General features: G+C 36.8%; 1 protein-coding gene across 2 annotated transcripts in view; it reads right to left on the reverse strand.

Moving 5' to 3' along the window:
• Nucleotides 1-5,619: 5,619 nt before the first annotated feature.
• EPS15 (epidermal growth factor receptor pathway substrate 15) overlaps nt 5,620-18,908 on the reverse strand; it is a 105,379-nt gene continuing 92,090 nt past the window's right edge. Inside the window, exons 22-25 of one of the 2 annotated variants that reach the window (XM_033114557.1) lie at nt 14,192-14,268; nt 12,703-12,865; nt 10,318-10,505; nt 5,620-8,056 (exon numbers count right to left, since the gene is read on the reverse strand). In XM_033114557.1, coding sequence (XP_032970448.1) covers nt 7,910-8,056; nt 10,318-10,505; nt 12,703-12,865; nt 14,192-14,268 — 575 coding nt within the window. In that variant the 3' untranslated portion in view covers nt 5,620-7,909. The remainder of the gene's footprint in view (nt 8,057-10,317; nt 10,506-12,702; nt 12,866-14,191; nt 14,269-18,908) is intronic. The other variant, XM_033114558.1, reaches the window with a different exon arrangement.

Raw genomic sequence — 18,908 nt, forward strand, 5'->3', positions numbered from 1 at the left:
TCAAAGGGCTGCCTTTAAGGTCAGGTGTGCAAAAGGCAGCCTGGTATGGCTGGAACAGCAGGTCTCAGAGCAGAGGCACCTGGGCTGGAACCTAGGTTGGGGGGTCTTGGCCAAGTTGCTTCCATCTCTTTATACGTCATGTTTCCTGGTATGAATATTGTGAAACTCAAATAAGGTAATACTTTATTAATTACCTTATAATCCTTTCTCTCTCCATCTTGGTTTCTTATTCCTACTGAGCCTCAGGCCACCATTCCAATCCCTCCTGACAGTCACTGTTACGGCGATCTAGGCCATACCCAGTCGCTTTCTCCTCCATATTTCCAATCAATCCAGCCCACTCCCAGAGCTGCACGCACCTCTTCAATGATCTATTTCTGACCCTGTCAGAAGGAAGCAGGGGGAGGGCTTGTGGGACAGTTTATAAAGTGGACAGCAGTGGACAGTCATGTCCTCGGCCTGCACACTCACTGACTCACGCAGAGCAACTTCCGGGCCTGCAGGCTCCATTCATGGGAGGTGCCCTATACAGGTGTGCTGGTTTTTACCTTTTACACTGTATTTTTACTGTACCTTTTCGTTTTCCTGTTTAGGTACGTTTAGATACACAAATATTTACCATTGTGTTACAGTTGCCTACAGTATTCAGTACAGTTACATGCTGTCCAGGCTTGTAGCCTAGGAGCAGTAGGCTGTGCCGTACAGTCCAGCCGTGCAGTACGCTGTATCAGCTAGGTGTGTAAGTGCTCTCTGTGATGTTCACACAATGACGAAATTGCCTAATGATGAATTTCTTAGAATGTATCCCTGTTGTTAAGTGGTACATGTCTGCAACTCAGTCCTCTCAAGTTCTGACTCCAGAGAAAAAAGAGAGAAGAGGCTGAAACTAAGCCCTTAAGTCTTGGGCAGCTGAACACATTCTATACACTTATTGAGGTGGGAAAGAAAGATGGGGGGGGGGAATCTTTCTGCAAAGACACACCTTTCCCTCCATGAGATCATCTTTTATATTATTAACCTGGAGATATAAGGCCCTACATTAGGCCCTACATTTTTTTTCTTTTGTTAAGGAGGGTGCAGCTCACGGTGGCCCATGCAGGGATTGAACCGGCAACCTTGGTGTTAGCACCACGCTCTAACCAACTGAGCTAAACGGCCACCTCCTAGGCCCTACATTTCTTACTTGAAAAGGTATGTTTAAAAGTCAGCAGCTTTCAAACATTTTATCTTGTGATTCAGTACATATTGAACAAAAATCCTATTTCATGATTTTGAAAATGCTACTCATTAAAATACTGAAAAATTTACAAATGAAATGTTAAGATTTGCTTCAAAATAACATGAGGGGCACGTGGGTAGGAATATAGATAAAATGACACTGAATATGGATTGGTAATTATTGAAGTTTATTATTGGTACATAGTTCATTCTACTATACTACTCTGTTCACATTTTTTCCATGCTGCTTGATTCACTAAACTGATTTCACGACCCAAGTAATGTATTACAACCTGTTGTTTTAAAAATGTCAAGCTAGAAAGTAAAATTTTGCACATTTTAAAAGGATTCTATACTTTACAATCAGATTAGGGGAACCTTTATTTCCTTTAAGTGGCATTTTTTCGAGATTTGTTTCAAGGGAGAAAACCAGCTTGCACGTTCGAGCCATTACTGATTAAATACCAATCAGAAGTTAAGGTTATGAAGGAAAAGCCTTCTAAGGGGTGCGAAGGGGTTAACCTGAGTGTGATGGGAATCAATAGCATGTTTTATTGTAGGAGTGATAGAGGCAGATTTCGACTCTAGAAGAATCTTACTGCATCATGGAGGATGGTTTGGAAGCAGAGATAAAAAGAGACTGGTGGCAGGATTAGGAAGCTTTGCCAAAAGCCTGAGAGAGAGATAATGGGGCAGTGGCACTGGAGATGGGAGGACAAATTTGAAAGATATTTTAAAAGGCAGAATTGTTAAGATACGTTGATGGTTTGTTGGAGGACGAGTCAGGGAGAAGGCCTGGTACATATACACTCAGTACATCATATGATCAGTGAAGGGGTGGAATCAGAGCCCAGCAACTCGGATGCTTTGCTAAGAACTTAGAAACAGGGGAAAGTCTGCCTTAGGAGGAGTTAAACTATAGACTCCACAAGGCTGAAAGCAAAGATATGCAAAGGTACCCCAAAGGGATGAAAGCAGGTATGTAAAGGTACCCCAGAGGGACATTATACCTACCCAACAAGCCACACCACACTGTAACCTGATTAAACACATTAATCTAAAACACGTGTCCATCAGAGGGACCCAGGCAGTCCTGGGTGCAGAGAGCGAGCGGCCGCAGAGGCAGGAGGCATCCAGGCACCGGCAAGGGAGGCGTCTCGTACAACCAACTGTGGGTACTCCAAGCCCTGTGGTGACTTTTACTGGAAACTGACATTCTGGTCTCTCTACATCCGTCCCTGTGAACTTGCTTAATGGGAGCTCTGTCTCTGTTTTACTGATGAAAATCAGGTTTCTAAATTGAAGGTTAGTCCTTGGACTAGGCTGAATTCACTAAAGTAATGAATGCCACTTAAGTGAGGCCTCTTGGGAGACGGTCTTTCTTTCCAAGTGAACAGAGCCCTGACCTCGAACGGTGTGGCCTTGTGAGAGCTGTGCTCTCTTTTATGATCTGACAGTCACCATCTATGCTTTTACTAATGCTAGGAGAATACTGTGTCCTGGAAACATCTCCTCTGGGAAACCTTCCCCAGTCTTCTCAGCCAGAACTATTCTCTCCTTCCTCCGAGTGTACCAGCTTTCCTATCCTAATCCTCAGTACGCAACGTTGTGAGATTAACAGTAAGGAGACGTGCATCTCCCCTACTATACTGCTGATGGCAAGGCCCTCTTCCGGGTCTTCCCTCACCCCTGGCCCCGCGCAGCACCCAGAACACAACACACCTCAGCAAAGGTGAATGGAAGTAATGACAACTTTCTCATTGTACATTTTCAAAACTCAGACAGTACAGAGCTTTCTGAGAGTAAGAGATCCACTATAGACCCATGCATTACAATTATTTTAATGTCATTTTTGTTCAGCAGAGTGATTGAGCATGGATTCTGGGGCCAGGCTGCCTGGATTTGAATCCTAGCTTTGGCACTTTTTAGCTCTGTGATCTTGGGCAAGTTATTTAACCCTTTTGTACCTCAGCTTTCTCATCTGTAAACTGATAATAACAGTACCTAAACTAACTTAAAAGACAGTTATAGAGATTAAAATGAATCAGTATATAAAAGTGCTTCAAACAGTACTGGAGCATAGTAAGTGCTGTTAGCTTGCAATTATTTTTTAAAACTCTACCCACAGGAAAGGTTACAGGTGCTCTATACTATGAAGCAGTATCCACACGTCAAGTATACAATGACAACAGCATTGCAAACTAAATGAGTAGAAACTTGCAGGAGAATAGAGACTTGGAAGTTGGCCTCTACTCCAGGGGTTCTCAAAGTGAGATCCCTGGGCTATCAAGTTTAGCATCATCTGGAACTTGTTAGAAATTCATTCTTCAGTCCCACCCTATACCTACTGAACTCAGAAACTTGGGGGAACACAGTCTAGATTTTATCAAGCTCTCAAGGTGATCCTGATTCTTGCTAAAGTTTGCGAACAACTCCTTCCCCCTCACCACCTGTATCTAATCACTCTAAGGCCTGTTACTTCTCCTAAATCGTCCCTTCTCTCAGGCCTCAGCCATAGCCACATTTTAGGTCCTTATCATCTCACCTGAATGACTCCAACAGCCTTCATCTGCTCTCCCTGCTACACCTGGTTTCCTCCTAAAGCAATCCTCCAAATTCCTACCAATGAGATCTCTTACACAGAAACACGAACACTTGACTCTTTTGCCCACAAACTTGAACCCTAGTCACACTGAACTACTTCAATCCTTACTACTTGCTAGCACATGACACCCTGTCCTACCCGTCTCTGTACACTACCCCAGCCTCTGCCTAGGATGCCATCCCTTCATCTGTGAGGACACTTCAAAACCTACGCTTTGCCTAACTTTTTATGCATTCTTTCCAGAGCCTTGTCAGCACTGATAAATTATTTTTCCTTTTTGCTAGCTTCATGACTTTAAAATTTGTATTTCTTTAATAAAAGCAAGGTTGGCCATCTCCCAACCTCATCTACAAACTTATTTATCATTATGGTGATATTACTAACTAGCAATGGCTGAATGCTTCTATGTCTGAAACTATTCTAAATCCTGGTAAGGATTAAAGAGAATGAATGGGAAAATGTTTTAGAAGATGCTGTGTGCTATGTAGTAGGTTATTTCATTAACCCTCAAGAGTAGAGATTACTTGGATTATTCTATTTATGGTATTTCTCCTTTGGCTTCTCACCTTTAATAGAAATAGAGTGGTGGTTAAAACTCTGGATCCAGTTTCCTGGGTTCATATTCCAGCTCTGCCACTTACTAGCTGCCCAACTATGGCTTCCTTATGGCACCTCTTCTGCAAAATGATGACAATAACAGTATCTTTACATTACAGAGTTACTGTTGTTGTGAGGGTTAAATGAATTAATATATGTAAAGCACTAAGGCTCCTGCCTGGAGCTTAATATACATTGCTTGTTGTTGTTATATAATATCTCCTGTTCCTAGTATCTCTTATAAGCAATTTTTTTCCACACAAAATAAGACAAAGCACGTTAAACTGGAAAGAGTATCATGTTTTAGAATCAGAGAGACCAGAATCCAATTCCTGGCTCATCTACTTATTAGCTGTATGATATGAAGCACATTATTTTAACTTTTGTTGAGCCTGTGCCCCCATTTCTAAAACAGAGAATAATAACAGTACTATTTAGGGCTCGTGTGAATATTAAACAAGAAAACATACATAGAGTACTTAGTATAGTACTTCACACATAACGTGCATTCAATAACCAATAGCTATTTTCACTATTAACAATAATGTAACTAAGTTTTTAAAATTAAAATAAATACAGTTGACTCTTGAACGATGTGGGGAGGGTGGGAGTGGGTAGGGGCACCGATGATCCACATACAATGTGGTCCTCTACATATGCGAATCCCCAACTGAGGATCGAAAATACAGTTGGCCCCTGAACATGGGTTCAAATTATGTGGGTCCCTTGTATTATTAAAAAGCTGTCGAAGTCAAATCCTTTAGAACAATCCTGTGAGTTAGGTATTATGATGTTCATCAGATGAGGAAAATGAGGCTCAGGGAGGCTAAATAACTTTCTCAAAGTCATCTTTCTTAAAAATGGCAGACGAGGAATTCAATCCCAGGATTGTTATGAATTTTTTTATGTCACAGTGCCCTCCTAGAATCTGTGTCATAAATCCTCACTCAACAAATACATACAAAGCCACCTATGTTTGAGGCACTGTCTCTGTGCATACACATTTCCTATCTTTATTTCACAACAACAGGACTTGACAACTAAAATGACAGTTCACGTTTATTAAGTATTTATTCTACCCAAGGTACTGTCTCAAGCACTTTATACATATTAATCTGTGCTGACTGTGTAGTTACCCCTGCTTGGACACAACATGGATGTAACACAAAATTGTGCAAAACTCCATTTCAAATAGGATGTATGGATAGCATGTTTTATTATTACTTAAAGTTTATTGTTTTCATAGTTACAAGCTACAATTTAGAAGTTCGAAACATAAAAGAGAAAATTCTATAAAGAGAGAAACCGGAACAAGTATGCAGAAGATTGTTAAAACTTTGAAGTAGTGTCACTTGGTTCTCAGGAATACTTAGCTGTTCTTTTCAAGCATAGGCTCTGGAGCCAGAGTCAACAATGTAAAATATAATCATAAACCACTCTAAGACATTCATCCTACACAAGTGAGCATGGAGATAAAGATATATATTTATATTTATATAATATATACATACTTTAATATTATATTGGTCCACTGAGTATACATATTTTAACAAAAGATAAGAATCTATGTAATCCAGTTAAACATACATAAGATTAGGGTACACTTATTACATCAAAAGTTGGTGTTTATAAGTTACAGATACTTAATACTTTCCAGAGTGTTTTTTAATTAAAAAAAATATTTTAAAAGCATTTCAAACATCTGTTCATTTTCCCAGTGCAAAAGAAGGTTGTTCAAGTCAACTTACCTTTTTCCTGAAGTGTAAGGGGAAGGAAAAAAAACCCAAAACCATTGCCTATCACAACTCCCAACTCTACCTTCTCAATCATCTTTTGCAGTATATCCTTAGTCATTGGATAAGTTTATCAAATTTAAAGCCTTGTGATTATGATTCAGCCCTTGCTTCATATGTATGACTTTTATGCTGAACGGTTTTAATTTATAAAAGTAGAAAAAAGTTAGCAGTGCAAGAAAGTGGTTTAAGTTTGTTTTAATTTGCAGCAGTCCAATTGTGTGTGGAGAGAAAGAAAAAGCACCATTTCAAGATGAAATGAACTGGGTATTCTGGAATTTATTCATAGGCTAGGCAGTAGGTTACTTGGATTCACACAGATCAGTACCACTTTGACTTGGTGATCACAGAGACTTTTAATTAGTTTTTAGGTGTATTTTTCTTTATCTTGGTAAATAAGTATTCAGTACATTACCTAAGTCATTAACTGATATTAAAAAAATTTAAGATTACAATTTACAGCCTACTTCACAGTCTATTTCAAATTCAGCTGTCTGCTAGGTCAGTTTTACAGGAGACAGGCTTTTAATACATGAAGAGCTTTGATAATTTGGCAGGTCTCCTCTGTCCAAATTAAAAAAGATTTTTTTTTTTTTTGCTAGCCTGCCAACTTCAAAGGCAAAAACCATGAAGAGAATAAACTATTTTAAGCCACAAAGATGGACAAAGAACAATAATATGATTTAATATGTCATTTTTTTTCATTTGAATTCAGTGAAAGTTTTTACATTTCAAGTAATTGAGCCTTCATTAAAGAAAACAAAAGTATATATACAAAAATTAAAGTACCTTCCAGTTCTTACTTTCTAAAGTTTCTTCTGCAGAAGTACAAAAATAAACCTACCATGAACTGAAGAGGGCAGTGCCATAGAAATGGCAGAAGGCTGCCATGTTAAGATTTTTGCTTACCTTACCTTATGTTGTTTGAGTATACTGTAGGTGATAAATTTTCTCCACGTCTAGCACTTAAAAATTATGAAGAGGAATCTGTTTATCCAAAATTCTTTAAGTCCAGAAAAAAATTTTTAAAAAATATATTTCACACATGGGGCTTTAGCGTTTTTATTTAGGAAAAGATTTGAGTCTGTAATGGTTCAATCTAAAGCATCCCTTTTTCAACAGTGGAATCAATTTATGTTAAATATTTTTCCTTGTCTATAGAAAACAAATTAAACAGTATTTTGATTATATGGAAATATAAACATGCACTTTAGCCAATCTGCACTATCACAAAAGAAATAGGATGTTCTTTCCCTTCTCCTCCCTCATCCATTCAAATCAGAGGAGAATATGGCAAACTTTACGAACCCCATGGGCTTTTATCAGAGTAACTATAGAATAAGGGTAGCACAGGGGTAAAGCTATTTCTCTATATTCCAGAAGGCAGAAGCTTGGGTGCTCTAGCTTTACAAGTAAAAGTAGTACAGGCAGGCAAAAGCTCACAGTAAATGCACACCAGGGGCCCAGGTGAAGTTGTCTGGCTGGGTTACTGCTTCTACGGTGGGGCGGGGCGGGAGGTGGGGGACAAATCTGAAATGGAGTTTAGAAAAACCAAAACAAAAACCTTTGTCACATTTACAGGAATCTCAAACCTTTTGTATTCCCATGCTCATAGGTAGTTTTGATACACACTGTAAATAGCTTCAGTATTCAGGCAGAAGAGTATTGTACGGTTGACAAAGGACAGGAGAATTCTTCATGCTTCTGAAATCTCTGATTTGCTAAGTGCAATAGCCAGTTCTAAGTCTTCTTGTTCTTGCTGACTGAGTCTGGCAAGCCTCTGCTCTTCCTCTCTCTCACTTTCCCTCTTGGCCCATTCAATCATATCTTCTTCAGAGGGATACTGCCATTTAAAAGACAGACGAATGAATGAATAAACTGATTAATGAGTAAAACAAATAAAAATAAAAGGAAAAATAGATTTTTACAAAGGACATTAACTACTTGTTTCACCTGAAGGACTCTGGGAATTGTTATATTTGTTACTCGTTAAATTTTTTTCCCTGAAAACACATTTAGTGTTATCAGTTATTAAATGTGTTTTTAAAAAATTAATGCAGTTTACAGATAGAAAGTCTATAAAACTAAACATTAAAACAGCATTTTTAAAAAATATAAATGCTTAAGGTGAACTAGATTTAAAAACGAAAGAGGAGCCTTTTTATCTAATGCAAAACATCTACTACTTTAACTTCATCTTCACATGATAAATCCTTTTCAGCTGAATCCCACTGGTGATTCCCTACCTTATTCTAACCCTTCAGGCACAGAAGAACCATAAAACAAGAAAAATATGCTGATTTTGCTATATATAAAATAAGTACAACGTATTAGTACTATGTATAGTAAATAAGGTGTGGACCAAATCATTTTTTTAAATTAATTATAGAGATTTTAGCAGGCACTGAGAACTTTTTGACCCAGTCTAAATAAAACCTTAATAATAGTAATTAGGTCAGGGAAATATTTTTATCCACCCAAAACAGCAATCTTGGTCGATACTAAATAAAAAAATTTACTTGGTTTCAAGTCCTGTCCTATGGAGGAATATCATAATAGGACGAAATGAAGGAAATTGTCAGGCATTTAAAAAATGACAGCTTTTTCCCTAGGGAATTAGAGGGCCTTTTAAACTTTTAATCCTTAACAAATCTTTCATAATGAAAAAAGACATTTTTATGTGAGCTGCTTTATATTACACTATACTGAGAATATGAAATAAGGAAAATGCCTCATTGTTCAAGATTCATTCCAGACAGGTTTTGACTTGCTGAAATAATATTTAAGATAGTAAATGCCACAAACTGCCAGATTATTTTATATTAAAAGGATTACAATCTCCCAAGAAGAGCAATTTTGGATTTTCTGCTTAAAACAACTCAAATCCCATCGAACAAAAGTTAACTCAGTATAATTCTGACACTCCATTTTCCAATAATCAAGATATTGATTCTTAGTCTGCTACTTCACATTCAGAAGAAACCACTGGAACTTAAGAGTACAGATTCAAAAACTGGGTAGCTCAGATAATTCTGACTCAGTTGTATGTAACTAGAAATGGCTGTAGGGATAAAGGACTGGTTGAGTGATCTAATTCTACACTGAGGGAGACATTAGGCAGACACTAGATCTATTTCCAGAATCATCTCAAGGGCTTAAGGTGCTAAGTAGAGGAAAATTCCTTTGTTATAGAATAGGCGGTGATAATGAAGGTCATTTTGCCTGAAAAAAAAAAATCTGGGAAAATGAAACTTTGTTAGCTACGCTAAGAATTTTTTTTAAAAGCTTTATTGTTATTGGAATATATGTCACTGCTTTATGTCCCTCCAGAGTGATGCCTCCTAGTTGATCATCCCATTTCTGTGATCTTACATCCATTTCTGTGATCTTACATAGGCCCTGCCTATGACATTATCACAGCATCCTTCCTTTGTTTTTACTAGTCTTCCTATTTTAATCAGCTCTGGTAAAATGAAAAGTAAATATGGAAGGCTAATGAATTAGAGCCCTCCAAAAAATTAAAGATTGTTTAACTCTTGGCAATTGTATTGATTTCATAAAATTGACATTTACTTTTTTAAAATGCTACTATATAAAACCAGAGTTTTACTTTCTATTCAAAGAATCCCTGGCCCTATCCTGTCATATAATAGTTGCTGACTGGTTTCCAGAAATTATCAAAGCTTTATACATAAACACACATACACAGTTACAAATGCACAAGCTCATTATTGGCATTATTCATCCAGTGGGTAGACAGAAAATGACTCTCTAGTGGCCCATCATCCACAACAATTTGTGAAATAGTAATTGTAAGGTTTCATTTATATTGTATACCAAGCCAAAGAGAAGGGTTTACACAACAACTGGTATATATCACCATAACTAAGACTACTAAAATCATTTGTGCAATGGAATAATTTTAGAACCATCAGAACAGAAACAAACAGATTTTGGTTGGGGGAAAAATAAAGATCACTTTTAATATGTTGGTAAATTTAGTTGGAATGATGTAAATTTGGCAGATTCCAAAGTAATCTTTAAAAACTCTTCAAACTGCAAATGGAAAGATTTTCCCCCAAACAGCCCATTCACAGTACTTACAGCACTGAAGTTAGCAAAATTGCTTGGGTCAGCCTCTTTTTTGGTAGTGGCAGTAGCAGTAGAAGTGAATGGATCGCAAAACATACCAGGATCTTTTTCTTTGGGGCTATCATTGCCTGGGAAAGGCTGAAATGGATCATTCAGTTTAAAGGGATCAGAAGAATCCAATTTGTTGATGGGTCTTTTCCCTGGATCAAAATCATTACAATTAACTCAACCAGCAAATATGGCAAACACAGACACACAAGTACATGAACATAGGGCACATTAAAGAGCTGCACGTGGGGAATAGGGGTGAGTGCTCAAAACACATTCTTAATATGGTTGTAAGAGGCCACACCAAGTCTCTCCTCAAATTTTTCACACATAACCTCTCAAATACATTCCAGTTCTATGTAGCTAAGTGAAAAAACAGCATAAAGGAAGGGCATCGGCCAGGAATCCTATTTTTGCCCAGAGAGTAAACCTTTTCTTCTCCAAAGAAGCGTGTTCCCAAGAAAACAGAGAGGAAAGGATATAACAGGAGAATGACAAAGAATAAAGACAGAAATGGTCTCTGCTATTATAACCTCAGCCTGATACAGTTATCTACTGACGACAGTAAGGACAAATGACCTTTGAAAACTGCTAATATTCTTCCTATTTTTCTCTGGATCTATATACAACACCTGAGAACATGAAATTAAAAATTACCTTGGCAAATCCCACCCAATTTTTGCCATCTACAATATATCAAACTGAAGAATAAAGAACGTTTTGAATCTCAGGGCCTAAATCTCTGTGGTTGCTGATAAACTAATCTTTGACCAAACAACATCACACTTTTGCTCATTAATTCATTACCATTTTCAAACAAGTTCTCAAATTTTAAAGTCTTATACTTATTACTTCTTGAAGAAAAATAAGAATAGGTGTCTTCAAATATGTATTTTTCCTAAAATGTGCTAAGCTGGTAATAGCAATCGTAACACCAGATTCTTCCCATCACTGTAACAGCTTACAAAAGATGAGTATATTTCCTATCTCAGTGGATCCTTTCAACAATCCTGTGAAGGCAGGCAAAATAAGAATTACTGCCACCATCTAATATAATAGCTCAGACAGCTGAGGCTCAGAAATTACACACTCAAGATCACAGAGCCAGTCTGAGCATACCCAGAATTAGAACCCAAACCTTTGAGCTCCCAGTCTAGTGCTCTAACAAATCATCCTTCTTTCCTTGACCTTTCTATAGTGATATGTACTCACTTTGCTGAAGATTCTTAGATTTAGTTAAAGCACTAGTATATTATTTTACTTAGGACTTAAAAAATAACTTCACTATTGGCATCATACAGGTGTAAAAATTAAATAAGCAAATCAACTCTTATTTAACATATTCCAACAACCTTATTCCCTAGCAATGTATGACACAGGCTACTTTTCCTTAAAAGATAGAAATCACTTGTTTACTTGATTTTCAACAGATAATTGAGTATTAACAATTGTATATGCATGCAATTTCTTTAAGTCAAAGAAGAAAAAGTACCATGCCCAAGAAATACCATTGGGAGGTTATTATGTAAAGGCAAGAGTAGTAATCCGTAACTACTGTGGCTGAAAATTTAGTAAGGAATGATTAAAAGAACACTGAACCAGAGGGGTCTTCTCACATAGTAATAGCCTAGTACCACTACAGCTACTCAGGGGATTGCCTTTTTAGCCACTTCATTAAAAACAAAACAAAATTTAAAAAAGCTTTCCTTTGATACATGCTAAAAATAAAATAAAAAAAATTTAAACAAAAAAATTAAGAATTTGTTCCTGGACCCATTTTTTTTTTTTTAAGAAAATCACTTTTATAAAATAAAGGAGTCTCTTATTAAGTGAGGTAAAATATTTTTCTTCAAGAAAAATACCATTTTCTTTTAAATCACTATATTGCTGAAATTTGGATACCCAAAGGCCATATATTCTCACACTGAAGCATTTAAGGAAGACTTCACATTTGGCAAGAAAAGAATGGGACTTCAAATTAATCTTCTCTTATAGAAATTAATGAAAACACTGAAGTGCAGGAAACTTGTTCAAATGGTAATCAATGAGCTTCTAAAAAGCCAAGAGACTTCGTCGATACTTTCCTTTTTCCACTTATTACCTCTCTAAAATGATTTAAGAAGAAATTTGCTCTTGCCAGTAAAGTAGTTCACGAGAGTTACACATGTAGGCCTCTTAGGCACATTTCTGTAATTCTGTATTGGGGTCAGAACAGATGACAGCAGCAGGCTCCTGCCACGTTTTTTGACTTGTTTTGTTTAAGGCCCTTTAGTAAGTCCATAATTAAGGTGCACACATACTGTAAGAAAAAGCACCCAGTTGATTTAGGAAAGGTACCAACTCTCATACCAGGTGGTGCTGGGCAGGGTCTTGTGGGAGTTCCGATCTTTGGTGGCAGTGCTGGGGGTACATCTTCACTTTTGACTGATGCTTCCTCAAGCACATTTTTTGTAACGACCACATTGCTGACAGAGCTCGATGTGGATGAACTAAAAGGATCTTCATTGTTGACCTTTGTTTGAAAAGAAATATTTATATGTGGTTATATATATTATACCAATCAAACTGTACATGGTCATATAGCATAGGGAGGAATGGTCTTCAGTACTATGCAGCTTTATTTATTTCAATTCTGAGAGCACTGACATTTTAACCTTTACATTCAGGGCCAAAAGGTAGAAATTTTTTTCAATTGTTCTATATGAGTAGTGATTATAACATCACTACTTATTAAGAGCAACAGATCATACTAAAATAAGCCAACTCTGGATCAAAGGTTTGTCAAGCTTCAGGCAATACAAAACCACCTGAGGCCATTTTAAAGGGACTATGTATCTTCCCTCAAATGAATATCTGATCCAAATGATAAAGAAAAAATGACTCCACACTTCCCAATGCACTTAAATATCGGAAAGATTTAATACTAATGCCAAAGAAAATGGCATCTTGAAAAACATTAAAGACAACTTGAAAGTCAGTTTTTTAAAGCGAACTGATCCCTTGGAATAATAAGTCTTAACGTGGATCTGAAGACCCCGCCTTCTAATACATGGAGTAATGAAAGATTCACTTTTCTATAATGAATCAGACACTACAATTTTAGATCTGTTTAGGCCAGTGTTTCTCTACAGTAGCATTACTGACATTTTGGGCTGGCAATAATTCTGTGTTGTGGGGGCTGGACAGTGATTTGTAGGGTGTTTAACAGCATCCCTGGTCTCTAGCAACTAAATATGAAAAGTCCCCCTCCCCAACTGTGAAAACCAAGAATTTCTCTAGAACATTACCAAATATTTCCTATGGGGGGTCGAGGGGAAATAATACCCATTTGAGAGCCAATGACATAGACAATTTGACATATACTCTAATTTTACTCTTTTGGCATGAATCAATTCTAGAACTACACTGGGAAATAGGTAGTGGACATCCTGTGCTGGATTATGTGTATTAATTATCTTATTACTAACCATAACAGCCTCAGAACAAATAAATCAATTGACCAATGCAGAGACGATGGAATGAATAACCAGATTTTACAGCTATTGACACAGACAACAGGCAAAAAATGTAGTTCAATTGGAAGAACTAAAAGACAGAAGACTCTTAAAAATGAAGTTGTTAAGCAAACTTGTCAGTAAAAAATTATAATTAAACCTGTACCATCACCTGTATCTTTATGTATAGAAATATGCTTCCTTGCCTCCTTTAATTACATCTTATCTTTCATTTCTATCTTAACCAAGTTCCAATGTCTATGAGAGGGTTATAGACCTGAAAGGATTGCTGCTTTGGTAGACACATGGTATATTTTACCTTCCTACTAATCACTGTGGATTACCTTTGACAATGTGCTGAAGTCAGCAAATCCACCTTCAAACGATTCATTTCCAAAAACAGAAGCAAAGGGGTCTGTGGCTAAAATGAAGAAAGAAAATCAATGCAATAAGACAGAAAGACATCAAATTTTATGTCCTCTTTTGGTTGGTAACATTTCAGACCGATAAAAAATATCTAATCCCAAATATAAGTTCCTAAATTTCTGACTTAAGTCCACAAAGACAGTGAGCACACTGATATCCCCACAATATAGATGTATTCCTTTGTATAAATCAACTGATGAACATTTGAAGGTCAAAAACAGGTAAACTAACTTTAGGTAAAGCGTTTAGGCTTTGGAATACATGTCAAATAATATAGCTCCCATGCATGTAAACTATTTCTAATAAAGACATCAAGAAGTTAAAAAAAACTAGACTCCATTAATTTCACATTTCACCTTCAAGTCACCTTCAATGGGTCATCCTTCGAGACCCATTTTTTAAAAAATTAAACTTAATGGGGTGACAATTGTTAGTAAAGTTACATAGATCTCAAGCGTACAATTCTGTAATACATCATCTATATATCACACTGTGTGTTCACCACCCAGAGTCAGTTCTCTTTCCATCACCATATATTTGACCCCCTTTACCCTCTTCTACTATTACCCCCTGACCCCTTACCCTCTGGTAACCATTAAATTGCTGTCTGTGTCTATGAGTTTTTGTTTGTTTGTTTGTTTGTCTTGTTCCTTTGTAGCTTTCAGTTTTATATCCCACATATGAGTGAAGTCATATGGTTCTCAACTTTTTCTGTCTGACTTATTTCGCTTAGCATAATATTCTCAAGATCCAACCTTATTGTCGCAAATGGCAGTATTTCATCTTTTCTTATGGCAGAGTAATATTCCATTGTGTATATATACCACATCCTCTTTATCCAATCATCTATCAAAGGACACTGGTTAGCTCCATGTCTTGGCCACCATAAATAATGCTGCAATGAACATCGGAGTGCATACATCTTTACAGATAAATGTTTTCAGATTTTTTGGGTAGATACTCAGGAGAGTGATTGCTGAAGACCCATTTTAAATGCTACCTCATCCACAAAGCTTGGAATAACCTAGGTATCTCTAATTTCCACAGCAAGAAGTGATTTCTTCCTTCTTTATTGCACGGAGTGCATTCTAGTTTGTGCTATGATTATCTATGATTGCTATATCACCCTTACTAGACTGTAAGGTCCTCAAAAACAGTGAATAAGGCTTATCCAATGAAAAATTAATGGTTAAAAACCATTTCTTAACCATGTATCAAATCCAACAAAATAAGAAGATACAGTTCCTACCCCTGGAAAGCTCAGCCTAATGACAGACACGTAAACAAATCATAATAAAACAATTTTAAATGAGCCATTAGAGAGGTATGAAAAACCTGTAGTAGGAGTCACTAACTGTCTGGGAGAATCAGGAAAGTATCAAAGAAGCCATTACATTTGAACTATGTCTTTTAAATAAGGAATGGAATTTGCAGAATAGATGAAGGTGGAAGAAAGAAAAGCTATTCCAGGCAGAGGGCACAGTACTTGCAAAAGCAATTATTTAACCACTGTTCCACAGGCGTGAGAAATTATCTGTTCCAACACTACGCGGACTAACATTTGCAGCTGGAATGAACTGATCTACTTTGACAGGCTTCACCTGTTCAGCCATCAGGGCTACCCAGAGAGTAAAAGAATGTTTATAGGAATTGCTGCTTGATATAGGAAAGTAGAAAGAAACAAAGGAAGGAGGGAAAAGAGGATTGAAAAAGAGAGAGTAAGACAGAGCACGCAGACAGAGCGAGCAGACAGGGCAAGCAGAGAGGCACAGAAAAATCCCCCTTGTCCTTCCTCAACTCTTCATCTTTACATCAAATCATGCAAAAAAATTTCTGGCACCAGCACTAATCTCATTTATAATGAAGTGGAAAAAGAACATACAAGTCAAAATAAAGTATATGTAGAAACTATGTAAGCTGAATTTGCTTTCTTTAGTTTTCTTTCTTAGTCTGTAATGTGTCTATCCACCAGTAGGAAATGCTAAAAAGATCCCAACATAAGGCAAACTATTAAAAATATTTAATGTGCTTCTATCTCTGTCTTAACTGCTATATTTTAGATGCAGGAGTGGAGTAATGTGTCATTTAATTTTTAAAAACAAAAATTTACCTTTATGTTTTTATTTTGAAAGCTTACAATTCTCCTGTTCTGTGGATTAATCTTTTTGCTGGTTAAACACTAAATTTCTGGTGAAAAAGGATAGGGACACAGGGGTGTGAGTAAGGAGGGCAAATGTCTTGTGTTTGTAACCTTGGGTACATAATGCCACCTCTCTGAGTTTTGGTGGTTTCCAAATGTTGAGATTTTATGAACAAGTAAACTACCTAAGTAAATACGTTAAGAACCTACATACAATATATACATTAGTTGGGGGAAAACAGATTTGCCAATTTGACCATAAGAACTAAAAAAAACAAAATAGTTGATAATAAACGACTGTCAACTATTTAAAAAATAAAAATCTTTCATTTCACAAACAAAAGGACTTCAAAAACTAAAAAGAAAACAATCTTAGACTAAAAAGAATCATTTCCAGGAAAAGAGAGTTGGCATACAGACCTGGTTCCCCTTCCCTCCCCTCTTCTTTCCTCTCCTCTTTCTCTCTCTCCACTGTCCCTATTTCACTTGGAACTAACAAAGTGTATTACAAGTAACATTAGTCTGCATTTGGAAACCATTAAACTAAAAAGTAGTCCTAGTAATAATTCAATAACAGCAACAATAATAGCAGCTACCATTTACTATAATAGGAACCAAGATAAATACTTTAACATATATTACTTCATTTAATCTACCCAACAAATCCATGAGGTATAATTATTAACCTTATTTAACAGTTTAGGAAACTGAAACTAAGAAAACCCAAGGAACTGACTGACGATTTTATCTGAATAAGCTCAGGTAGTTGGACTCAAGTACACATTCCTAATCATGACAACCCCTCTCTGAACTGTTTATGTTTCTATTCAATTCACAATCTGGTGACAATAGCAGATTTGAGACAATCATTTATTCATTTCTCCAGAAGTCAATTGGTAAGCCTCTGATATGTCCCAGAGCTCTGGGGTAGGAGCATAAGGACACAATGTAGGATGACTCCCAGGTCTCGGCTTGGGCAACTAAGTAGATGGTAATAGTACTATTAACAGAGATAGGATATCCAGATGTTTAGTATTGTTTTATATTTCACAGGGTGCACAACTTTACTTTCAGACATATACCTAGGACACATTAAGTGCAAAACCATCAAATATACATACATGTAATATAAATAATATATATTAAATAGTAATATACAATATAAATAATAGTAAACATTATACATACACACACATTTGGAACACAGGGCTAATGACTTAGCTTTGTGGTTAACAACATGATCAAATGTTAAGAAAGACAATTCTGGAAGTCACATAGATAATGGCTTGGCAGACAAAGAAACTGTAAGCAATTTAATATCACAGTCCATGTAAAACATGCTGAGAACCTAAACCAAGCTAAGCATAAGGAGGAACAGCCCACTTAGGGGTTAAAACAATAGGACTTGGCAATTTATTGGAGGGGAGGAATGATAGAGAAGTCTAGGATGATTGGCTGAGAGCCAACAATAGTGTTATTAGTATAAAAAGTAGAATGTAGGAGGAGGTAAAGATTTGTGGGTTTGTTTTTTTGTTGTTGTTGTTGTTTATACTACCCCTTGAAGAAGAGACCAATTGGGAAAGATGATATTACAATTTTAAGAAATGTTGAGCTTGACACCTAAGGGGAAATATCCAGCAGGTAACTTAACGATACTGGAGGCTCAGGAGAGAGTTCAGAACCAGAGGACTAAATCTGGGAGCTATCAGGAAACAGGATGTAGTTGAAGGCACAGAAGTGACACCACCAATAAAGGAAGTGTGTATTGTGAGAGGAGCAGAAGGACCAGGCTAAATACAGAACTAAAAAATAGCCTCTACTCTTCAGTTCTTTCTCCAGAACACTGAGGTTACTCTTTTGCTCCTGTTTTGAACAAAAGGAGACATCTACCCCAGATGCCCCCTGGGAGCAGGGAACAGAAACCAACACAGTATAGGGCAATAGGAAAATCTTTCAAAACATATGAGATCAACTGTTCTGAAAGTGTGGACCAGGAACCCCAGAGGTCCCCAACACCCCTTTAGTCAAAGCTATTTCCAGAATATGAAGATGTTATTTGAAATGAGAACACTTATCGTTCTCATTGTGTTGATAATTTGTAAGTGTTATAAAACCAATGGTGGGTAAAACTACTGGTGGGAACCAAGGCAGCAACACCAAACTACTGGTTGGTTGCCATTGCGTTCTTCAGCATCACAAACTTGCAAGGGGGAAATAAAATCCAGCTGCACTTAAGAATTTCTGTCCATGATGAATCAATAAAAATTATTAGTTTTAATACAAATTAATGGCCCTTAAGTACACATCTTTTAAAAATTCTGAATGACAAAATGAGAAATACACAAAAGCACTCCTGCTGAGTACCAAAGAATGACGGTTATCTGGAGGAAAAGCATTTGCACGATGGTCTGAGAAACAAGTTGAACTAGCTGCTTTTTTTCATGGAACACCATTTTTATGTGAAATAACTAACAGATAAACAATGGTTATTAAAA

The sequence above is a fragment of the Rhinolophus ferrumequinum genome, chromosome 9 (assembly GCF_004115265.2).
Source record: "Rhinolophus ferrumequinum isolate MPI-CBG mRhiFer1 chromosome 9, mRhiFer1_v1.p, whole genome shotgun sequence".
Classification (NCBI taxonomy): Eukaryota; Metazoa; Chordata; class Mammalia; order Chiroptera; family Rhinolophidae; genus Rhinolophus; species Rhinolophus ferrumequinum.